This window comes from Antedon bifida, chromosome 6, assembly GCF_963402885.1.
Source record: "Antedon bifida chromosome 6, ecAntBifi1.1, whole genome shotgun sequence".
Classification (NCBI taxonomy): Eukaryota; Metazoa; Echinodermata; class Crinoidea; order Comatulida; family Antedonidae; genus Antedon; species Antedon bifida.
In genome coordinates, this window is record NC_136231.1 from 5,235,841 (window position 1) to 5,262,955 (window position 27,115).

General features: G+C 33.4%; 1 protein-coding gene across 1 annotated transcript; it reads left to right on the forward strand.

Moving 5' to 3' along the window:
- Positions 1–517: 517 nt before the first annotated feature.
- Positions 518–24,830, forward strand: LOC144845051 (uncharacterized). The gene is made up of 2 exons (XM_078702179.1): positions 518–949; positions 19,734–24,830. Exons 1-2 carry the CDS (start codon positions 595–597, stop codon positions 22,580–22,582), a joined length of 3,204 nt encoding a protein of 1,067 aa, XP_078558305.1. The 5' UTR covers positions 518–594; the 3' UTR covers positions 22,583–24,830.
- The last annotated feature ends 2,285 nt before the right edge of the window (positions 24,831–27,115 follow it).

Here is a 27,115-nt window from a genome sequence, read left to right on the forward strand (position 1 = left end):
TTAAACTCAATGAAAAAACAAGAAACAGGACCAATGGATGAAAAGTTTAAACGAATATAGCAAAATGTACATAGTAAATTAATATTGATGTTCTTTGTTCTTACAGGGAGTAACACACTTTTATATTTGTAAACATAGGTGCTATGAAGGGCACTTTTAATATATCAATATCAGCTAAAAAAACTATTATCACCTTGTTTTATTGATTAACCGTAATTATAGAAATAATAAGTTATTGATAATATGGTTATTTTTTAATAAATGCCTGTATCTGTTGGAACTTATGTGTTATTTTATTTTGTTGTATGTATATATTGTAAATTTTAATAATTAGACATCTATATAATTATGTTTTGCGGTGTAATATATAATAACTGACATTAAACGCCTACTTGATAAATTGTGATAAAAATGAATCGTAGCGCCCTCTATGTATTCCAATCTCCGCCAAGTACAAACTTAGTTCTGTTGAGAACAAAACAGCGAGTTGAGTTGCGAGTGCAACGAGTAGTGGTGGAGTGTCTAGGCCTAGATATTATCAGAGATATGGAACTGGAGTCCATTCATATTGCTTCATAAATATTTAGAAATATAATGGCTCAACGAAACATTGTGTCAGAAATGCGACGGAATAACAAAACCATTGTTATAACTGGAAGTTCTATTGCGATTTTGTTAGCCCCAGTAACGTGCCGCGATGACAGCGACATCGGGGAAAAGGCTCCCCACTCCGGCGGTCGTGAAATATTTCGCGACTTCCAACGAGAGAATAAACTTAACTTGTGGAATAAACCACTGGCAGAATCTGTGAGGGAACTGACTTATTTAGGCTGGCTAGAGCCTGGGACATTGTTTGTTCAAGGAACAGATAGAGGACTGGATGGCCTACGAGAAGCTTTTTCAAGAAGGGTGCTAAAACCGCCTAGGAATTACACCATTCATAACCTTGGTGAGTAACAAAACACCCACACACATCATAAAGTTGAAAAGTATTCAAGATGATTGATTCCATATGTTGACAGCACTATCACTATTCCTTCTTTTGTTCTAAAAATAAGTTAGAAAAGTACCTTTTAAACTGAAAATAATTAAAGTTAAAACCATTAACTTTGTAATTAATCGGATAACTTTCCCTGCAGAGGAATACCCAAATTAAGTTTTTATTAAAGTTTCTGCACTTGAGAAAGAATTAACTTAAGAAATTGGTGTATTTGATTATTAAATATTATTTTTGGTGTGATTATGATTGGCAGCTGTAAATATGTATCCCTTTCTTCGACAGTCTGGTTTAGGAACAGATCTAGCATTTTTTAACATATAATAATTTTAGTCTGTCAAAATTGTTCATTCATTTCATTTTAGCCCCTAGCACTCCCCTGGATCCACCCCTTCTATTGTTACTCTTAACAAACAAGTTTGCCATTTTTTAATTTTCCCATTCCAGTACAAAAAGTACTTTTTGGATTTGTTGGCAACAATTGAATACTTCAAACTTTGCTGGTTAAATATATGCTCATATTACATTAAAGCAGTGAATGGGTGTAGTAGGAAAAAGAATGAGTTTTCAATATTGCCAATATTGTTCATCCCACCATCACGCAAGACGATCAGCTGCAGAGTTTAGTTTTTACACTCATTCTCAATTACAGTACAGTCTATCCAATTATTTTATAAAATTATTTTGTTATAATAATATTAATAACTACATAGTTTTTATCAGTGTATGTTTGCTTTTATATATTTGCTGTCTATATTTATCTACAAGGAAGCAGAATATGCGTTGCTAAAAATGTTTGCTATGGTTCTTGTCGCGTTGTCGCTAAGTCAACATGGACTTCAGTTTCACCTTATTTGTAATACAATCTATGTTTTTGAAAATTTATACTAAACTGTAGTTTCGTTAGAAATTAGTTTGAAGAATTGCAATATACCCTTATCTACTGTACGGTCTTAGACCATGTTGAGCTACCGGCCAAAAAACGTAACATACTGTACCCTCAATACAATGGTGAGTATTAAAGACATTGATGAGGAAAGCCAGCCTGCAGTAGCTCTTATTATACAAGATTCATGGTCTGGTCTGGTTGCAAAGTACAGTAGATCAACTTAGCTGCAGCTCAACTGGTCCCATCCCCCTGCAAGTACAGTATAACATCTGTAATACTTTCTGAACATACAATATATTTGTTACTGAACTATGGAGAATTTTTTTTCCGAAATAAAAGATAAATGAATAGACATATGATTCTAGATATTGAACTGTGTACTGTAGGAATATAAAATCCAAACAACATATTTAATGCAGCACTGCTATTTTAATTCATTGCATGGTTTCAAAGACTTTAGGATGCAAATATAAGAACTAAGCTGTATATTATGATACAGTTGATCTATGTAGGCCTACCAATACCAAATTATTTCTTTTAAAGCTTTATTACAAATAACTATATAAACAACTAAATCAAGATAAAATGCGATATCTCTCTGATTTTGACCAATATGGGACAGTCAAGTGGTTTACAATACAATATCTGTGAAACAAGCTGTTGTTTGTAATACAACACTTGTGTATGTCATAATCTATTTGTGAATTCTGTATGATTTGTTGTGTACTGTAGGGGTCAGTCGTTTTTCATCATGTTTATAAGTATACCAAAGAAGCCTTGTGGAAAGTTAAAATGTTTTTTTTTTTAAACTAAACTATGTGATAATCAGTCACTTTAGTGGCCGTTTAGCTCTTTCTTGGTACAGTAGACTTATTGATTGTTAGTTTCAACACATTGTCATCAACAATGGTTGATTGCTTTACCTTGTAGATGACGAATATTTAAGATCAACTTATTGATGCGGGTCGTTTTCAACATGATTGCACAATAAATATACATTTTTTATTAAAAATTCTTCTATGATGGATTACATTTGCAGAAACTCACCCACTCACACATCACTTGAACTTTTGTACCTTAATTTTGATTGGCATTAATTATAGATGATTTGAATCTGCAAATACCAATTGAGACCAGCTTTAGTTACATAATTCCATCAATTGGCTTTTATTAGATTATTAAACCAGGGAGTTGATTAAACCAATCCGATTCTTAAATCGCATTAAAACAGCCATTCCATTGAAGTTCAGTGTTGAATGGTGGGTACATTATAAGGTATCTTTTTACTTGCAGAATTGAATGGAGTTTACTGTTTAAAAGAAAATTTGAAACTTAATATTAAAACCTATTATGTTTTGATTGATTGATTGATTTTATTTGATATTCATACATAAAAGTTAAAATATACAATGTATAAAAAGAATACCTGGATAACCCATTAAGTCGACAAAAAAGTAAACTTATTTCCAATGGGGTCCAATCCGTAATGACTGAAAAGTGAGTGGTTGGGCCTAGTACAATTATCGTTAAGTATGACTCAGTAAAAATGAAAAAACAAGAAAATACATACAAGACAAGAAAACATCAAAAAAACAATATAAAAAATAGCTTAATTAAACTGAAATACCAAGCTGTTCATTATTAAAAAATTCTTTAAGTTTTATTTTGAAGGTTGCATTATTTTGTATTGATTTGAGTGAATTGGGGAGCCTGTTCCAGTCACGGATACCTAAGAAATAAAAAGTCGTATCATTAACGCCAGTAGCCTTAGGAGTGACAAAATTAAATGTTGTACCCCTGGTGAAATGGTTGTGATGATCAGAAATTAACAAAAAGTTATCCTTAAGGAAAGAAGGCGTATTAAAGTTATAACGAATTTTGTGAACATAATTTAATCTTAAAAACTTATTTCTGAGGCTGACATTAAGAAACCCAAGATCGGAAAGCTCTTTGGCACCTATGTGAGACCTCGGACCAACATTTAAAATGAAACGTGCCATCTTGTTTTGGGCAGTTTGTAATTTATGTTTAAGATTCTTATTGACACCGCCGTACCATGCCGAGGCAGAATAGTCAAATGTACATTGTATTAAAGCAGTGCTTAATAGTTTACGACATTTTTTATTCAAGCACGAACTTTGCCTATGTAAAAACTTCAACCTTGACTTAACTTTACTGATAACACTAGTTGCAATGATATCACATGATACATATTGGTCTAAATCAATACCTAAATATTTAACTTGCTTAGTACTTTTGATTCTACGGCCCATTAATTCTACAGAAAACTCTTTTACTTTGTTAAGCTTCGCTCTGCTACCAAAGATAATACTTTCGGTTTTGCCAACATGTAAAGATAATTTGTTTTCAGTTAACCAGTCCTGGCACTTAGTTAGGACAGTACTTAATTTATGAGCGATTTTGGTGGCATCGTGATGAGAATACAGAATCGTAGAATCATCAGCATAAAGCAATAATTGAACATCAGAATCAATACAAGAAGCAATATCATTTAAATAACATAGAAAAAGAATAGGGCCCAAGATGCTACCTTGCGGTACACCATGAGTAACTATAAGAGGTTCAGAGCAGGTACCATTCACACTGACAACTTGTGTGCGGTTAGCGAGATAAGATTGAAACCAGTCAGTACACTTAAAACCCATGCATTTTAGCTTGTTAATTAAAATCACATGATCGACGGTATCGAAAGCTTTTTGTAAGTCAATTAGAACCATTCCAGTAAGAAGGCCTTTGGACTTATTGTTTTTTAAACCGTCGATGAGATTTATGAGGTTGCTTTCAGTTGAATGGGCCTGCCGAAAACCGGATTGATAGGCATAAAGTATATTATTTTTGGAAAGATACCTTTCAACTTGTATAGCTACAGATTTTTCAAGAATCTTAGATACCGTAGGCAGAATACTAATCGGCCGATAATTCTCAACATTTGTTCTAGTATTTTTCTTAAATAGAGGGGTAACTTTAGCAATTTTAAGATCATGAGGAAAACAATTAGTTTTAAACGAAAGGTTAATGATATGAGCTATCGGTTCAGCCAAGATTATCGCACCGTCACGTAAGAATCTTGAGGGAATATTATCTAGACCGACGCTTTTGTTTACATTTAGGCTTTCGAGTTGAGTTTTAACAAATTCTATGGTAACAGGCTCTAGCTTAAACATTTTTCCTTTTAATTTAACGTAGTATTTAAGAAGATCGTTAGTGGACATGGTGAAAAGACCTATGCATTTTGGGAGTTTTTTGACGAGTGTTGACGCAACATTCGTGAAAAACTCATTAAAACGAGAGGCAACGCCTTTTGGACAGAAAGTTTGTTTACCATTGTCATCGAGAACGATTTTAGTGTTTGTTTTACATTTCTTCTCGTATCCGAGCTGTTTGAGGGTTTTCCATAATTTTTTAGGGTTGTCTTTATTTTCATCAATCTTATTGAGAAAATAATTAGATTTAGCTTTTTTGATCAGCCGCTGAGCTTTGTTCCTAGAGGCACAATAATATTTGTATATATCTAGATTAGATTTATCTTTCTTGAATTGTTTTAAAAGTGTGTCTCTTACTTTGATTTCATCGGCAATTTCGGAGGTAAACCAGGGTGCTATGTTTTGTTTAAGTCTAACTTTTTTTATTGGCGCTATTGAGTCGATCACCTTAATGATGATATCTTTAAGAGTTAACCACGCGATATTTACATCGACATTATTAGTGACAACAGACCAATCGATATCGTTAAGTGTTTCAAGATAGTTATTTACATTATAGTTTTTTAAAGATCGTAATTTTGCGGAGTTGTGTTCATTTTTATGAACATGAGACTTAGGTATTTTTCTAGTGCAATAAATAAGAAAATGGTCACTAAGGCCAATGTTAATTACTCCAGATTGCTTCACATTATTTTGTACATTAGTAACAATGTGGTCCAAACATGAGCTTTTTTCTTTTCCTATTCTAGTTATATCCTTAATAACATTACTAAAACCATTTCTTATAAGGCAATCATTATATCTTTGCGATACTGGATTAATATTTAAAGTACATATGTTAAAGTCACCAAGAATATAAATTTCACTACTCTCTTTGATTTTTGATACAGTTTCTTCAAAGTTGTTCTGAAATAAAGTTACATTCTGTTTTGGTGGGCGGTAGCATGTACCAATCACAATTTCCTTTGAACGAGGCAGATATATATTTATCCAAATTGCTTCAAAATCGTCGATATCCAGATCATTTCTACGTGTGAAGGCGCGTTCATTTTTTACGTAGATACAAACTCCACCACCAGACCGGTTTCTGTCCTTCCTGAGCGCTGTATATCCATCAATTTTGATCTCGTTATCGGTGATGGATTCGTCCAGCCACGACTCGCTGATGGATATAACAGTAGCTTTGGTCTTCGATGCGATGTGCCTTAGTTCAGACATTTTATTAACTAATGACCGCGCATTAAGGTGAATAAAATGTAGGCCTTTGTTAAACACGTTGAATTCCTCGCTTAAATGCTCGTAGATCCAGATCTGAGCGTAGATCTGAGCGTAGATCCAGATCTTACTGTTCCATATGTTGTTCAATTATTCTGGATCGGTGTCGATTTAAGTTGAAAAACACTGGCGAAAAACCAGTTCACGAGAGAGAGTAATCGAGACACGTCTTATCTGTACGCTGCCTGGCGTACTAATTTTACTTTTTAAATTAAACAAATTTATCAATTTTTAGGTTGTTGTGTGTTCTGCTATGACATGCTACATGCTACAACATAAATTGACAGCCGAATCTGGCTAGCATACATTATATTACAGTAATTTTCTTTAAATATTCAAGTTATATCTGGATTACAGAATATAATACAGGCATTCAATGCTATAAAAACAAATACAAAATTATAATCAATTATAGAACATTTTCAAAGAGAATACAGTATTATTTGACCATTTTTAATCAATATTGTCCTGCGGTCACCATACTTTTGCCCAAGTGCATTTAAAACTTGTAGAGTTGGTCAAACCATTAATGCTGCCATTATTTTATCATGTGGCCTTCCACAAACAATACAGCTTTTGTATTTAGTATTGATTGTTTCAATTGTCACCATGTACCTTGTGTTAATTCAAACCATTGTCTCTTACAAATTGCATATAGCTGAATTTAAATAAACCTAATTTTAAACTTCAGAATAAAAGCATTTGTGTAGGATTTTTTAAGGATTGAGCTATTTGAATGAATTAAAAAATACACAGATGAAATTAAGTAGAAGAGTAGATCTTAAGATTTGATTTTGACAACATTAGAAGAACAAAAATAAGGTGGAATTGTACATTTGATTTTAATATCAGTAATAAGAAAATGTGTTCAATCATTTGAGCAGTATTTAGCTTACAATGAATGAGGCATTTGCTGCGATATTCTGTCCTCTGCGCCTCTCTAGGTTATTTTTATTGGTTTGCACTGCTGTAGGTCCATGTTGATGGTTTGTGGACATTAATCTGTTATGGCCCTTTTGTCGAATAAATAAATGAAAAAATGATATCCAAAATGTCTTTCTTTAAATCGTTTTTCCCCAGCTTGGCCAATTTTTCAATGTTTTCAGAAATTTGTTTCATAGTTTTTGTATAGTATAATGATAATTATTTTCAATTAACTAAGTACAGTATTAAATTATTTGGCTATAAGTTGTTGATGGTCATTTAATATACTAGAATGATTGACATACTGTATGAATGGCAGTAATAGTCAATTGTCACTGAATAACACATCCAATCAAATCCATTCAAACATTTGAGTGAAAGCAAATAGTAAACAATGACAATGTTTTATTCAGTGACTAAATTAATTAATTGGCATTTCTAGGTTTCATCTCCTATTTTCCCATTCATTTCAATGGCAAAACAATCTCCAAGCCACAGAATATACATCATCCTGCATTGACAAATTAGGTATTGCCCTAGCCTTCACATCAACTACAGTACAGTACAACAATTCTTCTTGTTTCTCTGTATTCATTTTGTTTTCGGAAGGTTGCTGTAATGTTGTTTAAAAGCACCCTACTGGAATCATTCATTCATTATTCAAATGACAATGGACACCATATACTGAAAGAAAATCCGCTGGCATAATTAGAAATATTTAAATGAGGAGTTAACAAGAGTGTGGGCTAAAGTGTTGAAATCCAATAACTACTGAGAGTATGCAGACCTTTTTTATAATAAATTTAAAGTGCAATGATATGATAGAACTGTATATCAAGAAGTAGTAATTTGACTTTAGTACATGACACTAAATAAAAGGTGAGCTCACTTCACTCGTTTATCCTTTAGCGAGTCTACTGTACATGTATGGTTCTAGAAAATGTATGGAAAAGTGATGTAATTGCTTCAAAGGAATGGTATTTCAGTTTTATTATCAATTCTTCTTAACATTCATACATTCCTCTTATCATCATCATCTTTTTATCATCAGCAAAATTATTATTATTGTCTTGATTATTGATATCTTCATTTTTTGCAATTCTCATAATTTCTACCTACATCTATAACTGTATTCAACATTTTTTCCCTTTTTTAACTGTACAGTCTTTTTTCATACTACAGTACGTATATCAAAAATATAAAGACTTAAAAACAAGTCATTTGGTCCATATATATATATTTATTCAGTGAAAGAATAAAGAGATAAAAGCCAGAAAGAATGAGGAAAACTACGTGTGGTTGTGAAAAGGGCATTGCTGCAAACCAACAAACAAAATAATATGAAGTCTAAGTGACGTGTTTAAGAGTATTATGATAAATTATGTAGCGCTGTTATGAAATGCATATAGTAGCTGTACAGTTAAAGTAATTTATGATACTATTACTAATACATATACATTTGAAAATGGGAACAAGACCCTTTTAAAGTTAATTAGTCCTTTTTCGTGTGCAGTTTTCTAGATAAACCGTCATTGGCTTGTTTCTCTCCTAATTAAGATAGTAATTATGAAGTTCAGTAGGCTTGTTAGAACCAAATTAATGGATTTGTTGCTGCAGTACCTCAATACTTAGTAAATCCCATCAAATTAACTACAGTTTTATGTGTCTAATTATTTATGTTTATAAAACTTTTGATCAACTTGCTGAATATAAACAAAATTTAGTGAAAGCTTGGCATTTAGGAAATTTATCGACATTGTATAAATTCTTTCTCTTCAATCACATTATCATTTGCCTCAGCCCGGAAAAGAGTACACCTATGGTTGGTTTACTCATGTGTACTGGCACAATATACTCTAACTTGTCTAATAAATTTGGGAGGAGGAGGAAGAAAATAAATATGTACAGATACGGTACCGCCAATTCTGCTTTTCTTCCCATTGTAATAAATTACAAACTTCCTATTAGTTGAAATTAACTTAATATAAAATTATTAAACATCAGTTTATTTTTGCTATTTCAGCTGTGTACACATATATTGCTATATAAACATTTTTGAGAGAAGGGTCAATTGACAAGGTCATTCTATCTCTTAATGTACCATGTTGAGGGTTAAAAACAGTTACTAATAGTAATAGGTATACTTTTGGCTTGAATACTAAAATATAAACCAACCAACCAAATTTTATTTGTACCACGTTGTTAAAATGATAATGAATAATATCATATCATATACTGTACAGTACGTAACACGGCAAAGTTATGATTCTGTGAAAGAGGAACTTGCTTTAAAAATTCTTGATTTTGTTGATATCTATTTCAAATTATAATTTCTTTGCCATTTTATATGTATATCCAGTTTCAATTATTTTTCGAATTTACTAATTTCGTGCAATGTATAATTTATGTTCAGTTCAAGAGTACATTATGCCTACAGTGCATGGGATTAAGGTTATAAAGCTTAACTGGATAAAAGCTGTTGAGGATCTATAAATTGAAACATCCAATAATACATTAAACAAAATCTGACAAGATTTTATGCAATTAATAGAAACATAAATTATGAGAAATAAAACTTATTAACATTTAAGCTTTCAGAAGGCCTACAATGATATAGTAGTCATTCTACTAGACTTTATTTCATAATACCCGGTATGCTTTTACCCCCACACTGACTAAGTGGTTTTCGATCGATTGCGTTTGGTCCAGTAAATTCGAATTCATATTGCGATAATTCATTGTACAGAAGTATAGGCCTACACATTATATAGAAAAACAAGTTAGGAATCTGACCCAAATAAACTATTGATTGATTCTTTAAAGATATGAGTGTCATTAATAAACCACACCCTTTTGGAAACAAACCAATCAACAAGCAGCATTATTTGCTTTCTTATGTCAGTTGTAAAGTTTACAGTTGTAAAGTTTACTGTCATTTTGGGCTCAATTGCTCTTTGCTTTTTCTCAGAAGAAAAATGAAATCTCCTGGCAACCTTACTGTATATCAAATGGCACATTTATTTACCTGTCATTTTGGGCTCAATTGCTCTTTGCTTTTTCTCAGAAGAAAAATGAAATCTCCTGGCAATCTTGCTGTATATCAAATGGCACATTTATTGTCACATCATTTGTCCCAATGGTCTCTCCATTATGGTTTGCATCCCGGTTACCATAGTGATACATCTTGTAATCCAACAACATTTCGATTTGTGGTTTTTATTGGACAATAAAGAAAAGCTTTGGAACGATTTTGATATAATTTTGACCTAATTTGAACTTAAGTATATAATAGTAATTCTTAGTACTGTTTGCTAATATATTAAAAGGTTTTTTTTAATTGGTGAATCTATCATCTATAAAACTGTTCATTTCTTCATGGAACATTGATTGTTTGTATATATTACGATTAAGTATTGTATAATAAATTGAAAGATGAAAGGGATGTATTTTACAGTATAAAATATATCACTACTATTTAAGTTGTCATTGTAATCGGTGATGATACTGTACATCCATATCTTCCAGGCTGTTCACTTCTACAGATCAATAATTAAATGCTTTTCATCCTTCTTTTTATTTATATAGTATACCGTAAATCTTCTAATTGTAACCCTGGGTTATTATTCTTTGATTGTTTTTTAGGGTGGGTTACTATTAGAAGGGGATTACTATTAGAGTAGTGGGTTACTATTACTAATCTTAAATTAGGCACCTGAAAATAGTAACACACCCCCAACTTTTTCGGTCAGCAACTCATAGCAAAATAATAAAACAGTATGAATAAACAAATTTGGCTGAACTCTAACTTTATTTTAAAAACACCCAATCCTCCCCCACTCCCGAGATCAACATGCATTATCTTCTTATTTTCAAAATACGGCTGCATCATAAGTTTTTGTGACTCTTAATAGTAACCCTTATGGGTTACTATTAGTAAGTGGGTTATTGTTATAGATTGACTTATAAGGTGGGTTACTATTAGAAGGGGGTTACTATTAGAGTGTGGGTTACTATTAGAAGATTTACGGTAATACCATGCTCACCCCGAATTTAGGCTATAAATTTTGACACAGAACTTTGTTCTTTTTATGTAATGACAGTATTTCCCCCTTCAATTTTAGGAAAATTTACAGTATTGTATGATACTCTTGTAGTAGACTTTATCTTTATTGGACTTCAAATCAAACCGTGACCTTTGTACTCTTGTACTTTTGTGTTTAAAGTTGGTTTGTGACTTGTTGCCATGGGAATGGCATGGAGTGTGTCAAATGAATTGTTGGAACTCATCTACACCTTGTTTGTATTGTCATCCATGTCTGTTTGTAGGCCTACTTTATTAATGGACACTGCAAACATTTTTTGTTCTATGTGTATAACATGATCCTCTGTGACCTGTTTATATAGCTGACTATAGCATGGAGTGTAGGCAGAAAGGCCTAATTAATTAGGGGACCTTGAGTGCCCAGGTAACATTGATTAGGGTGCCAATTGTATTGACATTATAAATCCATATGTACAGTTTTATAAAACTGTTCTTTTATGGATGGTGTTCATTATTAGATATAGTAGACAGGACAAACGTCTACAGTAATACAGTAATGCACTTGTCAATTGTATGACCCACTATACGACCCCCGGGAGAGGTGCGTCATTTGTCCGACGTGTGTCATACCTTATGAATACCATGACGCACATGTGCGTCAAAAATGTGACTTACCTTTAGGTGACCATGACGCACCCATTTTGACGCACTGTGACCATGTTATTTATGATATGGTGGGTGGTAAAGTGACAGACATTGACCCACCATTGTTCATTGATGTGACGTACCATCTAGGTTTTTTGACGCACCCCTGCGTCAATAATTATTTGTAAATGACGCACCATTGACGCACCTCTCCCGGGGGTCGTATAGTGGGTCATACAATTGACAAGTGCATAAGCAATATGCATATAATTAAAGCACATGTTTATCAAAAATATATTTCCTATAAAACGTGTTTACAGTAATCTGTGTGTTACAACCATATTGCCTTCATTATTAAAGTTACCATAACATTACTCTTTAGAAGTCCTGGACATTTGTCAAAAAATGATACTTTAAAAAATTGTCTAAACCTTTAAAAGAGGGTGTCTGAAGTATGCAGTTTCACAATTCAAGTGTGATGTTTAATATACTTTTAATGTTTGATCTGGAAATTAAATTTGAATTAAAAAATCATAATAAATAAAGCTCTGTCTACACTATCAAACTATATGTGACATATGGACATGATGATGGGTACATCACACTTTTTTAGTCAAACTAGTTTGATAGTGAGTGTAGACAGAGCTTAAGTTAGGACATCCTTCATGACCATGATATATTGAGTTAATTTTGCTTATAGGGCCATACCTTCAAGCATCCAGCTTGAGTCAAATGGAAGGTGACATATTATTATTCTCATAACATAGGGCTTCTTCTCTTTCTATAAATACAGTAGCTTACACCAACTAAAGCATGTCATGCAATGTTATGATTGTAGAGAAACCTTCTCAACTATCTTGAGACTGCAGGCTGACTAGATAACATCTGCTTCCATAATCTGATTTCAATCGTGATGCATCCAAGTGTAAAGCGCAAGACATTGGTCATTAATTATTGATTTTAACTTGAAAATCACCTGGAAATAGTATTCAGGATGCACTTTGAGCCGCTGGCTATTATGCTTCATTTAATTAGACAATAACTGGCCAGTGTAAATAGTATCGGTAGATTTACATCATTGAATCAAACGTGTTTTGTTTTACGCTTCTTTTAGGTGATTCACTGGTTATTGTTCAGTTGATTAAATTTCTTTTCTTCTTTCTATTTTTCTTGACAGTTTATAAATATTGTATTGTTATGATAATGTATGGATCCAGGATTTTTCAAACAGGGGAATCTGTCAAAAATATGATATAAAAAATGATATCAAAACGTAGTTCATAAATTTATTTCAGCTGTCAAAAGAGGATCCGTCCCTGTGTAGTACATTTTCATTGTACAGTACCTCCGCATACCTTAACCATACAAACATAGTTTAGAAATTTCAGTTGTTTTGTTGGTTTCTATCTAAACAGAAACATTAAATAAATTAAAACGAGTTGACAGATGGTGAAAGTATGGATTACACTAAAGTAGATATTTCTTCTGCGGATTAAATTTGATTTAAAGACTATATTTCATCAGTATTAAATTTTAAACATTCGTTTCGCAGGATGTCATCGCTTTTCGCTGCCATTGCATCAGAAAAATGGGTCAAAATAGACTTGATAATGATTTCCACAGGCTAAATTCATATTTTGTGAAGATAAGACGACATTATTGAAAAATGCGCATCTAGCGAGCTATCATAGCCAACCAGGCGACAGAAACAACACAGTTATTTTAATGCAAAGCTTTCAAAGGTAATTGTAAGAAGGCTGGTTGTCAACACACAGCATAAGTATACTTGATGTTATTAAAGCATGTCAGTATGATTTATGCAATGATATATGGGTCGTAGACATGCTAAAAGTGAACATAGAAAGAAACATACATTTTATATGTTAACTCATGTAACCCATGATTAAAAAATACTGAAAGATTTACATTGACAAGTTGGCAGCAAGTGAACCATGCAGCAATGCTTTGTTGATGGATAGATCATTTGCGTTGGTTTCAAACAATCAAGGTATGACCATGGACGAACTACTGTACATATAAAAATAAGTCTAAGTCTATGGTACAACAAAAGCCCCAATTTGTAACTTTTATGCTTCTCCAACAACGTTTATCGGTCGCTTTCTTTGTCCCTAAAAAAGTAACAATTTTGGGGTTTTTTGTTTGTTGAATAGGCCATTATAATATCACATTTAGCTGTTCCCTTTGACCTAAAAATTCTGGTACACCAATGATATATTATATAGCCAAAGGCTGGATGTCAAACTACAATGTTATCGCAGTTCAAAAAAGTAATTCTCTATGGAGAGGGAACCAACAAGATGGCGGCTGCAAGACAAGAATATCTGTTGTAGTCTATTACGTGACTAGCTTACCTGGATGAACCGACATAGGCCTTTTCCCCTTCAAGGGGAGAACATAACCGAAAAGTAACATTTTATTCATGAACTCCCCTCCAAGACAGTGGTATCGCCCATGCGCCACGCCCTCAGGTGGGCGGCAACGCCCATGCATACCTCACCATTTCTTTTCGAGACGTCGAAACGTTAACACGTTCCGACAACAGAGGAGAACAATAGAACCTATTGTGTTTGGACATACTTATAGTATTGTGCGATACTGAGCCTAGCTCTGCCGTTGGAGTGGATTATACACGAAAGATCTGTTTTGTTGTGTGAGCAGCTACTGCTAGAAGCTAAAGCAACGCTACTCACGTTAAACATATCTGCCAACGAAGCTAAGTATCATAGTTTCGGCCGTTATCCGTGGGATTTCGGTCTGGTTTTTGTGTGCTAACTGAACATCGCTAGCCAAGACCCGGTGCCGGGTTTCCTTGGCCGATTGTTGTGGGCTATACGTGTGCTAGTCACCATGCCCAAGATGGCTTGTGTTGCGTGCGGGGGGCCTCGTGCCACGATAAAGTGGGATAAACATACGAAATGTTTATCCTGTAGAGATTGCAGCCAAGCCGATCCGTGTGAAGTGTGTGTCAGGTGGCCTCCGGCGCGATTCGCCGCTCTTCCAGCACGCGCTGAGAAGACCTCGCCTATACCTGAGTCTTCCGCGGAGGCTCCGCCGTTGCCCCCGATCCCGGTAATTCCGCCGCCGATCCCGGTAATTCCACCGCCACTCATAGACTACCAACACCACTCTTGGTTTGTGTAATTTATGCACTTGTCAATTGTATGACCCACTATACGACCCCCGGGAGAGGTGCGTCATGGGTGCGTCATTTACAAATAATTACTGACGCAGGGGTGCGTCAAAAAACCTAGATGGTACGTCACATCAATGAACAAGGTGTGTCAATGTCCGTCACTTTACCACCCACCATATCATAAACAACATGGTCACAGTGCGTCAAAATGGGTGTGTCATGGTCACCTAAAGGTAAGTCACCTTTTTGACGCATGGGTGCGTCATGGTATTCAAAAGTATGACGCACATCGGACAAATGACGCACCTCTCCCGGGGGTCGTATAGTGCATTATGTGGTCTTAATGTATTATATTAGAATATTTTTTATATTAAATAATGTTTTTGAACACATTTACGGCTGCCATCTTGTTGGTTCCCCTCCTGTTGGAATCACTTTTCTGTCTGGAGTACACCTCCTCGGCTTATTACATCTCTCTGGGTAACACTGAGATTGAGATTGTGTCGTGAATGCAGTTTTCCTATAACATTTTGCTCACAACCCACAGTGGCTGCTAAGAGGCTAACCACTTGCAATTGACCAGACATGAATTGAACGTGATAATAGACTACAGTACCACAATTTTTTTGTTTTGGCCAATTATTTATTTTACATGCATTTGAATTACAGTAGTGGTAAATGACGATATGTAACCGTGTTACATAAAATGAATTATTAACATTATTTTTAACTATTATGTAAAGTACATAATATGAAGAGATATCATCTCAGAAAAATATGAATATTTCATTAAATCAGAGCTGTTTTATGATTATTGTGTGTTGATCACTCAATCAGACTTTAAGATCATCGACCCCCTAACAAACGCCCCCTGGGCTATTTTGCATGCCTTGATCTAAATTCTATATTTTAACATATTTACCATTACACATTTTTCTCAAAAACATTTTCAATAATGTGTTCTACAATAAGGATGACCGACTAAAAAAAAAATATTAAGAGGTAATTTTATGAGAAAATTTATACGATTTTGATCATTAATATTCGCATGCTAACGTCACGACTCCTCTTAACATAGCCATAAGCTATGCTGTGTATATTATTTTATTGTTCGGTTATTCAACTTTATAGACAGTCATGTAAGTCCACAACAATAGGAAGATAAATGTACCTAGACTTTTACCACAGAATATTACAGATATTTAATTTATACATTATTTATTGCAGACTATATTTAACTTGATAATATAGTTTAGATTCACTTAATTAATATTTAAATTTTTAAACAATATTATTGCCTATAAGCTCACTTTTTATTTATTTTGTTTAAGTATATCATATTATAGTTTGTTATATAATCCACACAAATTATACTGCATGTTTGGTGCTATGTAATCAAGTTAAATTTGAATTTTTTATTTGAATGGTACAAAGCAGTTTGTTGCAGAAAGTTGAAATATTCATGATTTGAAGGGTAAATCCAGAATAATACACTTTTATAAATATAGATTATCCCCTTTTGTATCATTTAATCTTTTTTTAATTCTTTATTGTTGATCCCACAGGTAGCTTTCATATCTGGACTGAACTGTTAATCCTTTTCATTTAATCTTCTATTTGACATCCTACTTTTTTATAAAATCTTCATTCTTCTGTATCTTTCCAAATTTACTAAAAAGTTTCACACAACAAAGATGCATTTTGAGAAATGTGTTTAAATAATTAATTAAGTCTTTTATAGTCTAAACAGGTTTTCAAATACCATACCAAATGGGAAATTTCCTGACCTGGAAATAATCTTGTTGGCTTACAGTTTCATTATGGCTTTGTAGATTCGTATTCACACACTACTGTGAAATTCTTAATATTTGGTTACTTTTACAAAGACTCATTGTCCGAATGCTAACTAGCAAATACAGTTCTCTTCCAAAATTTCAACAGTTAAAATACGTTTATAAAATGCTCAAATAGAAAAACAATAGATGTAGTCATGTGTTCACTGATTGGTGTTTTTGCATTGTGTTGTTTTGCTTGATAAGTGGATTAAAAACTAGGACATGTATATTTTGCTACGCTAAAATTTGAAGTTGGATATCGTGGAGCCATTTGTTCGATTGATTATGACGATATTTATTTATCCATCGATTGACTGACTTCACAAATATCCAAAGTACTTGTTGAAATGCATATGCATTGATAACAGAATGTGCGGGTGGGAGTTTGGTGATGGCATAGAGTTCACTTGTTATCTATGATCAAGGCATCAGGGATACACAGTAGTTAAAAAAACTCTAGGTTTAATGTTAGTGTCAAGAAGTTAAGGGTTGGGGAGGTGGAGAGGGTGGGAGAAATCAGACGTTTGTATTGAAATAAGGTTTCCAACCTCTACCCAGCATTAATTAAGCCTTGGTACAGTACATACCCAGAAATCAGTTAACGCACTTGATGGAAAAAGTATTTTTAAAGTGGCGATGAAAGTTTGAAGGGATCATATCTATAGGCGATTAATTAAGACCTATTTTTTTTCTTTCGGTCACTATTATTTTCAACTTTGTCTTAATTTGAGATCTAACACACAAAGGTCTAAACAACTTTTTTAGCTACTGTAGGTACCAATATTTATATTTAAATCAATCATCAAGCAAACTCCCTGGGAGTATCAATGTTTATATCTCTTTGTGATGCTATAATTAAATTATATAATGTAGTTAATCTATATTGATTTTTATTACAAGATATAAAATTGAATCCTATTGTAATAAAATCTAATCTATTGTCATTGCATGTATGGTTACCATGGAACATAGAATCCTATAAAACGATAGTATCCGCAATACATAAACGTGTTTATGTTCAAAGAGTCTTGAATAACAGAAACATGATCTAGTATGAGGTGTATAAGTAGTAGAAAAACAAACTAGTACAACGTGGTATAATGTACTGTACTAGTAGTTGAGCCTTTATGTCAATCTACCAGTACTACATTATACTCTAATACCATTCATACCTGTGCAAATAAGTGTAGGCCATTGAATAATAGTGATTCTTCTGATTGCCATTACTGTAGTAAAGACTGGTTTCCATGAAATTCTTACCCTCTGTTGTAGGATATATTGATTAAATAGCCAACTAGTTGCAAGTTTCCATAATAAATAATCATATATACAAATAACCCAATCAGATAAATTGTTAAAGTTGAACTCTCACTGTTAATTTGTTTGCAATTGAATTGACTTGCCTACAAAAATCAGTTTACAGAACAATTTGTCAGTTGAACTATTGTCATATTATATTCATATTCAGTATGTTTAAAGTAATGTATTTGACATGTTTTGAATAATAGGCTCATTGTGTTGTTATTTGCTTTATTGTGATTATATTTTGTTCATCTCTAAATCCCTTTCCCTGGATTGTCTGACTGCAACTTTCCATATTATGTATATGTTTATAAATAGTGTACTATTATAGAGTTTCACAATCATACTTAATATCCTTGCTTTTGGCTGTGGTATCAGTGGTATTAAATAGTAGTGTTACTGAGCAAATCTATGATCCATCAATATGATAAGCTGAGCTGGGGAGCTTGATTGTATAGCCAAGTTTACTCACCAAACAAAGGGCTAGGCAATGATAACCTGGCCATTGTAATACAACTTTTTTCCCCCAAATAAGCCCTTAAGCTTGTCATGAAATCTGTAAATTGGGCTATATAGGCTTGTTCATTTTGTATAAATAGACTTATAGAGTTTTTGATTTGCAATGAACTTTGGTCTATGTCAATTCATTGTGCAAATGTCGGAGAAGGAAGCTGGGACGTGCTTCTTTTCTCCCCACCACCTCAACACACTTTATGTGATTTCTAGGTCCAGATGACACAAATAAGCTCTTTAATGCCTTATATGTATACCATACAATATTCAAACTATATCCATGTGATTTAATTAATTTTTTAAAAAGTACTAAATTATGAAATTAAAATATAAAAGTTTTGTACTTTAAAGTGTAGGTAAGATAGCAAATAAAGATAATGAATTGATCGCAATCACAACTCATGATTGTGTTACGTTCGTAAATATCACTTAACTCGAACTCACTCCTACTGATCGTATCTACATGTAAATAAGATGACAGTCATCATTGAGCTGTGAAGATTTTTTATAATTCACAATGACTAGATCTTATAGTGTGATAGCGAAGATATCAGGTATAAAACAGATGTCAACAAAGTGATGACTGTCCTAGAAAAATAGTCATAACCACTGAACTGAAAAAGGAAAAACTTACTAAATTGCACTTTGGATTAAATATGATACAGGTCATGAAATGTGTGCAATTATAATGCAGTAATTTTACAATTAAAGAATGAATTTGTATGCTATGTACAGTATCGTCATATAACCGAAAAAGTCTTGATTTTATGTCTATAAATTGGTTTTGGTACTTTTACAAACAGAGCTTAAAAAGCAATTTTAATTAATGAGATGTAAAATTTTTATATTAAGACTACAGGTAAATAAAAGAGATAGTGATAAAATTATTTTAGATTTTTAAACCACATTGATTAACTTTCTTCTTTTTTTTAGGTAATGTACCATCAATACAGATGACCAACATACAACAAGCTCAGTTCATCCCTCTCACCGAGGTCCTCTGCCTAATTATATCCGAGCTGAATAAACGAAAGATCAATGCAAACCAAGAAGTGATTAGAAGTAAACTATCAGAGTGCTACAACCATATAACATTACCAAGTATGGAGATCATATACAAATCATTAACACATCTGTTAAACCAGGGGAAGATACGCCATAATGGAATTGGATACATTGCACTTGATCAATCTGTCCCATTAGATTCAGAATTTGATGATTACCTTTTGAACTCTGCTTATTACATTAAACCCGAACAGACTGAGAAAACATACTTAATGTTTAAAGATGGTCAGATAACTAAACATTCATTGCCTAAATCTGTGTCAGATAAGAGTACGCAGACTTTGGAGGAAAAGCAAGAGCAGGATATTGTAAAGACTAAAACGGCAGCAGTATCAAAGGTGGAATCTCCAAAGGTTCCACAAAAACAAGTTCCTGTAAAACATCCAGGTTCCAAGACTTTACCTGCCAAATCACCAGTGCTTCATTCCTTTGATGACTCTCTTGTCTTTAATACTCTTAAACCAGAGTACTCACGACCAGGGTTACAGAGAAGTCTTTCTATGCGTGAACGCAAAAGTAAATCACTTAATCGCTCTAACTTTGATCGCACAAAGTCGATGCGTACCGGACGTGTTTATGCAGAAGATGACATGTTGCTGACATCTGATTCTGAGTATAAAACATCATGCCTTGGTCGTTTGTTTACCAGTAAACACCACACAAAGAACCATGCAAAACACCACAATAAAAACATTTTATCGCCAACAGTCCCTGCTAAGCAAGCTAAAACATCCAACAGTCCTAACAAACGTGAAACATTTTGTGCTCAATTTCCACCGTCGGATATTCATGATCCATTCTTTAATCATGTGCGGTGGTTGAACAATGAAAACACAAAAAAGAACTCAAGTGAAATTTCAAGCACTTTTAATGATGATCAAAGCGTGATAACCACTGATAGTTTTGGAATTCCTCGTCCACCACGTGAAACAAAATCCTTACCAAAAGACGCAACAAAGGTGAATGTATATCGTATGGAAACTGGACATTTGAGTAGTAAAGCTCAGAGTTTACAGATGAAGTATAAAGAAGCCCAGCAAGAGTCAATGCCTGAAAGTGAAGCCGAATTCCTAAAACCGACCAAACTGTATGATAATAAACATCGTACAAAAGCAGTTTCACAGCAAACCAACACGAAAACTGGAAAAGTGAATCCATCTACTAAAGAAGACAAGATAAAGCATTACTTTCAGTCTTTGCGAGATACCAGTCCAATTAAAATTCAACCGTTCCAAGGTGTGGATAATGAATCCTTTTGTAATGACTCAGAGTTAGATTATCGGCCGCAAAAAGAAAACACACGAGGTAGGGGGAATAATATCAAAAGTAAGGTTCGCGATAAATCAAGGGAAAGGCCGAAGAAACGTCACTCACAGAAATATGATTCTGAATCTCAAACATCAACTTTAACAGGATCTGAAGGATTGCCTGTCCCACCTGGAATGCATAACGGTGACATTTCTGACAGTGGCAGTTCTGTGTATGTTGACAAATATCCACATCATCCTCATTATGAAGTGCTGACTTCCGACACAGATCAAACTTTATCCTCTCATGATAGTGAAATGCCCATACAATATCGAACACTAGTAAATGCAAATGAGAGTAAGAAACCACATCCACAATCACTGCCAATATCACCTATTAGTAACCAGTTCAAACCTGTTAATTCTGGTAGTAACAAACAAGTTAATTCCAGTAACAAACCAGTTCAATCCAGTAAGAAACAAGTTAATTCCAGTAACAAACCAGTTCAATCCAGTAACAAACAAGTTCAATCAAGTATCAGACAAGGTAATTCTAGTAACAAACCAGTTCAATCCAGTAACCAATCTATTAATAATCAAATGGGAGATCGGCGAGTTTCAGCGCCTATTGTTGTTTCTTCAAGACCTCCTATCCAAATTCCACCAGAACCTCCTCGAAAAAATTCAGAGTATTACTATGATGAAGAAATTGATCAACTTATGAGAGGATCGCCTTATTCTAATGAAGAGCGCCCTCTCTTGTCACCTGTGCAAGCAATTAGGACATTCTCTGCTTATCCAGAATTCTCTAGTACAAAATCCAATAGTCAAGATACTTTAGATTCTGGAAGAAACACTTGTAGCATTTCTCTAACTAGTTCTCATAATTATGAAACTGTTCCTACAACAACCAGTTATCATGAAGGCCACCAATACAGTCAGATCAACATACAGGGTCCTGACATAACAAACGGAATTCAACATAAGACATCTTATATGAATGGTAATATGAACGTCCAACCTAATTTAAACCGTGGCCCGCCAATACATAATCGCATTGAAAGCCTAAGCTCAACAGGCGATGGTGACAGTGGCTTTAACTCCCCTCGTTCATCAGTTGCCCATAACCGCAATTCTTCAACACCGATTGAAATCATGTCACCAGAGCGATTAAAATCAAAAACCTCACCAACAAAACTTTCAAACAAACCGGAATATGCGAAACTAGAGGAAAATGATAATTATGATCGACCACATAGTCGAAACCGAAAGAAAAACAGACCTAAATCCTACATGGATAGTGAACATTCAAGCGTGTCGGATCTTACCGTGAAAACAGCTGTTAGTAAAGATCGCAAACATTCCGATAATAGTTCGTCATCTGATAAATCAGGAGCTTCAAACCTACGACGCAAACAACAAAATGGAAAGCGACACCACAAAAGCTATGAATTAATTGGCATGTTATAGTTAAATTTAGTATTTATTAATACATTGTAAATGTTTTAAATTATTCAATTTTAATTGTACATAAAATTATTCCTTAATAAGTAATGTTTGGTAACATGTGAGTTTCATCATGTTTTAAGTATTTTTTAGAATAGAGAACAATGGGAGTTATTCTGTGTACAGTAACTATTTTGGCTAGTACTTTAATCACCTCTGGATTAGTTTATAGTATGTACCTGTTTCAATAAATAATGTATTCATTTTAGCATTTTAGGGTTCAAAGTAGAATTATTCAATTTGTAGGCCTACCTACCATTTTTGAATAAGTATGTATTTCATTTTTAACTGTGAAAGTTTTTAATTGTTCTCAGCAAGAATGCTATAATGATGCTAACTTATTCAAAGAATGGAATTTAACAAAGTATGATTGTAGTACAAGGTACTAATAATTCTTCCCTGGGCAAGAATAAAGTACTTACTTATTTAATGCCCCATTGCAGTCTTTATACAAGTCTCTATGACAGACGATACTGTCAATTATGTTTTGTTTATCATGGGGACAGTTTACACACTGAGAAAATCTCATCATTTTATGTTGATTATTACCTTGGGAATAGCTAACTTATTCATATATCAAATGGCGCGGCATATGTGGTTCTTTTAAACAAATTTTGATCGTGAGTCATTGGTTCGACTTCATTAGTAACCAATGCAGCGTTTCTTATATCTATGTACTATGCCATCTACAAATACTAACAATCTTTAAATAATGTTTTAGCTGATGTTTATATGATCATGGAGAAAAATGTTTTTACAAAACAAATTTTAAATTTAAAATCTTGCTCATTTATAGCATATAACATTTACTTTGTATTCTACAGTTTTACAGTGTCTGCTCAGTTAATGTTTGGAGATGCTAGCAAAAACTAGTGTAATCCAAAATGTAGTAAAGGTTTCAGGTGTAGGTGATAAATGTGATTACTCTATGTTCACATATTTCATTATTTGAACAAACAATTAATTTAAAGCAATACGTTATCATCAAGAATGATAGCAGGAATGATAAATGTCAAATTACTTAGCATCTGTGATATGTGTGAACGCTGTGAGTGAGTACTTATCAGAATCTGTCTGTGTTTGCTGACAATTTGCATGTAAAGACAACTAAACGATGTTGTATCAGTATTGTTCATATGCTTCATGAAGCTGTTTATAATTGCATATCAAAGTTCATTGTCTAAACTGACTTTACATTTAGTTGTAGTAATTTTAGAAGTAGTTGTACAGTACTTCACTTGCTTCTCTGTTAAATGCAAGTTACACTAGCACTCCTTAATGTGGCAGGTACTATGACGACTATACAAGAATTATGAAATTTAACGGAGTGGTGCATCTTTGAAGGTCAATTTCATTTGAGAGTGTAGTAGTTAAGAGCCAATGTCACCAATTTTAATTCTTATGTTGTTCCATGTCGACCATTAATTGTTTTCATACAATACAGAGGTATAAAAATATCGATAGAGGGCTCGGAACAGACCACCCAGTGTAACTCTCTATGATGTTTGTTTACCAGTAAAATTGAAATTAAAGATTGATTGGGAAAATAGGGAAAACATGAGTAAAAAATGTGTATGGTTTCTATGTTTTATTTTGGCATTTATTTTTTAGTGTTGAGAATCAAATATGATTTATTTAATTAATTTCAAATGTGCTAATTCAACATAAAGTAAATTGTAAAATTCTAGTATTGAATTTTTGAATACCATTCATACTAACTACAGTTAATATGATTATATATATATATAATTAATAAATTAAAATGTTAATAACAAGATTTTGTTCAATAAAAAACACAAATAAAAATGTACTTTTTTTTTATCTTAACAGAATGCCTTGATATTTCTCACTTGTGTTTACACTACTGTACCTATCATTTATGATAATTGATTACTAATATAAACATCAATATTACTTAATTATTAAACCGCCTTGATGATCTTTCTAATATATATCTAATTTATTTCTTTATTTCCATCATTACTAGTTGTATTATTTATCCTCTTAAAACGCTTATTTTAAGTTAATAAAGGTAGACAACTTGAATGTACATAAGTTAGGAATGTCATTTTATTTCGACCTATTTGTACTTATCATGCTTATTACTTAAAAGTTACAATGCAGTTCTGTGCTTTGTTTCTAATTTTGCGAATCTTGTATACAAAAAGCTGTATTGTTTTAATGAGTAGTATATTAAAATAGCACCTTAATGAAATAAGCCTTTGTGTGCATTTTTTATAAAACTGTTAATGTTATTAAAATAATGTCACATAATTAAAATAGAATATACTGTAAGCTGAAATAATTTAGTCTATTTCGTGCCTAACTTACATGGATAAAACAACAAAAGATCGTTTTCTCCCGAGCCATGATACGAAAAGAAGAAAGTTCCTTGAACATCCCTCTACAATAATGGACTAATCCGTGAACTTAAGGTCGGCAGTGCCTCCTATCCTACTATTCAGGCCAATTTACACACACGAGCGGTAATGGTAAGCGGAAAATAGAGCGCGCGGAATTCGCGAGTGGTGTGGTGGAAAGTAGGTGCTTGTAGGCCATGAGGCTAGTGCATGTTGCAGGCACTACTTCCAAAACTAGGCTAGGCCTACTACAACACTCGTATTTTGTCATCTTGGACTCGACTGATTCACGTAAATAGTTGTTGATAGATATCAGGGAAGAGTTAAATTAACTCTTCCCTGGATCAATCATGTCGTTGATTGGCCAGAATCCACACTTACCGCGCTATCTTTTCACAAAATCGTATCTGTTTCTATCCTGAACGGATTTCCGCCCGTCCGCTCCGCGTTCAAATGGTCATAAGAAATAACACGGGTTCTATTTTTCCCCGCTTACCGTTACCACTCGTCTTTGTAAATTGGTCTTTAGTGGTGGCTTTTCGTTATAGATCTTACAAATCCATAGCATATTTTTTACGTTGACGTTTTCTACGTTAACCATAACCGGTCCAACAACAAACAAGGTCATATACACGCGTGCGCAAATTTGAGTTAGTGTTTACCGACCGACATTGTGAGCTGTAGAGTCGCGTTTGCACGTGACTAAAAATATGGCTGAGGAAAACTTTTGGAAAGTTGTTTTTATTTCAATTATCGTACCAATCCATTGGTGCATATACGACCAAGGTAATGTTCATCCCAATCACACGGATGATATAAATTGAAAATTACCTTCTTTCCATGTCAACGACCTGATCTATTCTTAAAAATCTCTTAAAGAAGCTGATGTGTACTATAGATTGTTCCATCAACAATTCATATCCAAATATAATTTGTTTTAAATTACCACTTTTGCGGCTGAGTTAATCAGGTCTTAGGCAAACGGCAATAACAATATAATTGCTGAATATCTAAGTGTATGAGGCTATATTGAGATAATGTACACTGCTTTCTTCAAAATTAGCCTAAAGACAAAAAGAATTGAGAAACTAAAAAAAAAAAATTGAAAGTGCACAGGGATAAATTTCTCATCGAAAGAAAATAATATTTCAATTACTTTTGACCAAATATCTTACTTTTTCTCACCTTGATCAATATCTGTTGTGCTTTCGTAATGGGAACAATTTAATTAAGTACAATTTACATCTGCATTCATCTGTAAAAAGTGTACAATTTCACAGAAGACAACAAGAGTATCACTTATGGTAAATTGAAAATGTTGCCTTGCGCGCCAATGTTGTTATTGAACGTTCGTCGTTTGTATGTTGTTTTTTTTTAAGTGTTAATTCCATGTGAAGAAGTAAGACATTTTTTCAGCTAAAACGACTACTACATTAGAAATGATCTTTCCTTCCACAACTGACAGTACACCTTCTGAACTGGATACCCACAACTAGAAATAACATCGAATAATATATATAATGTATACCATAATCAAGTATGAAACAGAAGTTCTGAGTCAATACTTACTCTACTGAGCAGACCTATTGTAAGATTTTTCATTTCGGTATTTATAATAGGCCTACAACTTTGTTTATAAAGTGTGTTGGAAATTTGAAAAGCAAAAAGAAAGATGTTCACTAAAGATCATACAATAATGTCAAATTGTTGATATAAAGTTTGCGGTATTAGTGTATTAGTTCTGAAAAGAACTGTTGAGTTTCTCGACGTTTCGATCAATATACTTTGATCGTCCTCAGGAGTGAGAATGCAGAAAGTCCAGTAAACTTGGAATATAAGTCAAATTGGCTTTTCTAATTATGTAAGCTTTAATTAACTAGTGTTGACAATAAATTACTGACGTCCTTTTTCTGATTACCATGATATAAGCTTAAAAAGATAAAGAATCACTGCCGCCGTGGGGCAAAATGAAAGTCATCATTGATAATGGGTTTCAACCATTATGATTGTGTAGCCGATGGTCACGCTGATGAATCATTAGAGTACTTGTATAACTTACCAGCAATGTCGTGTAAGCGAACGAAGAAGAAAGAAAGAATATATATAATATGGTGTCTGGCATAATTAATACTAATAG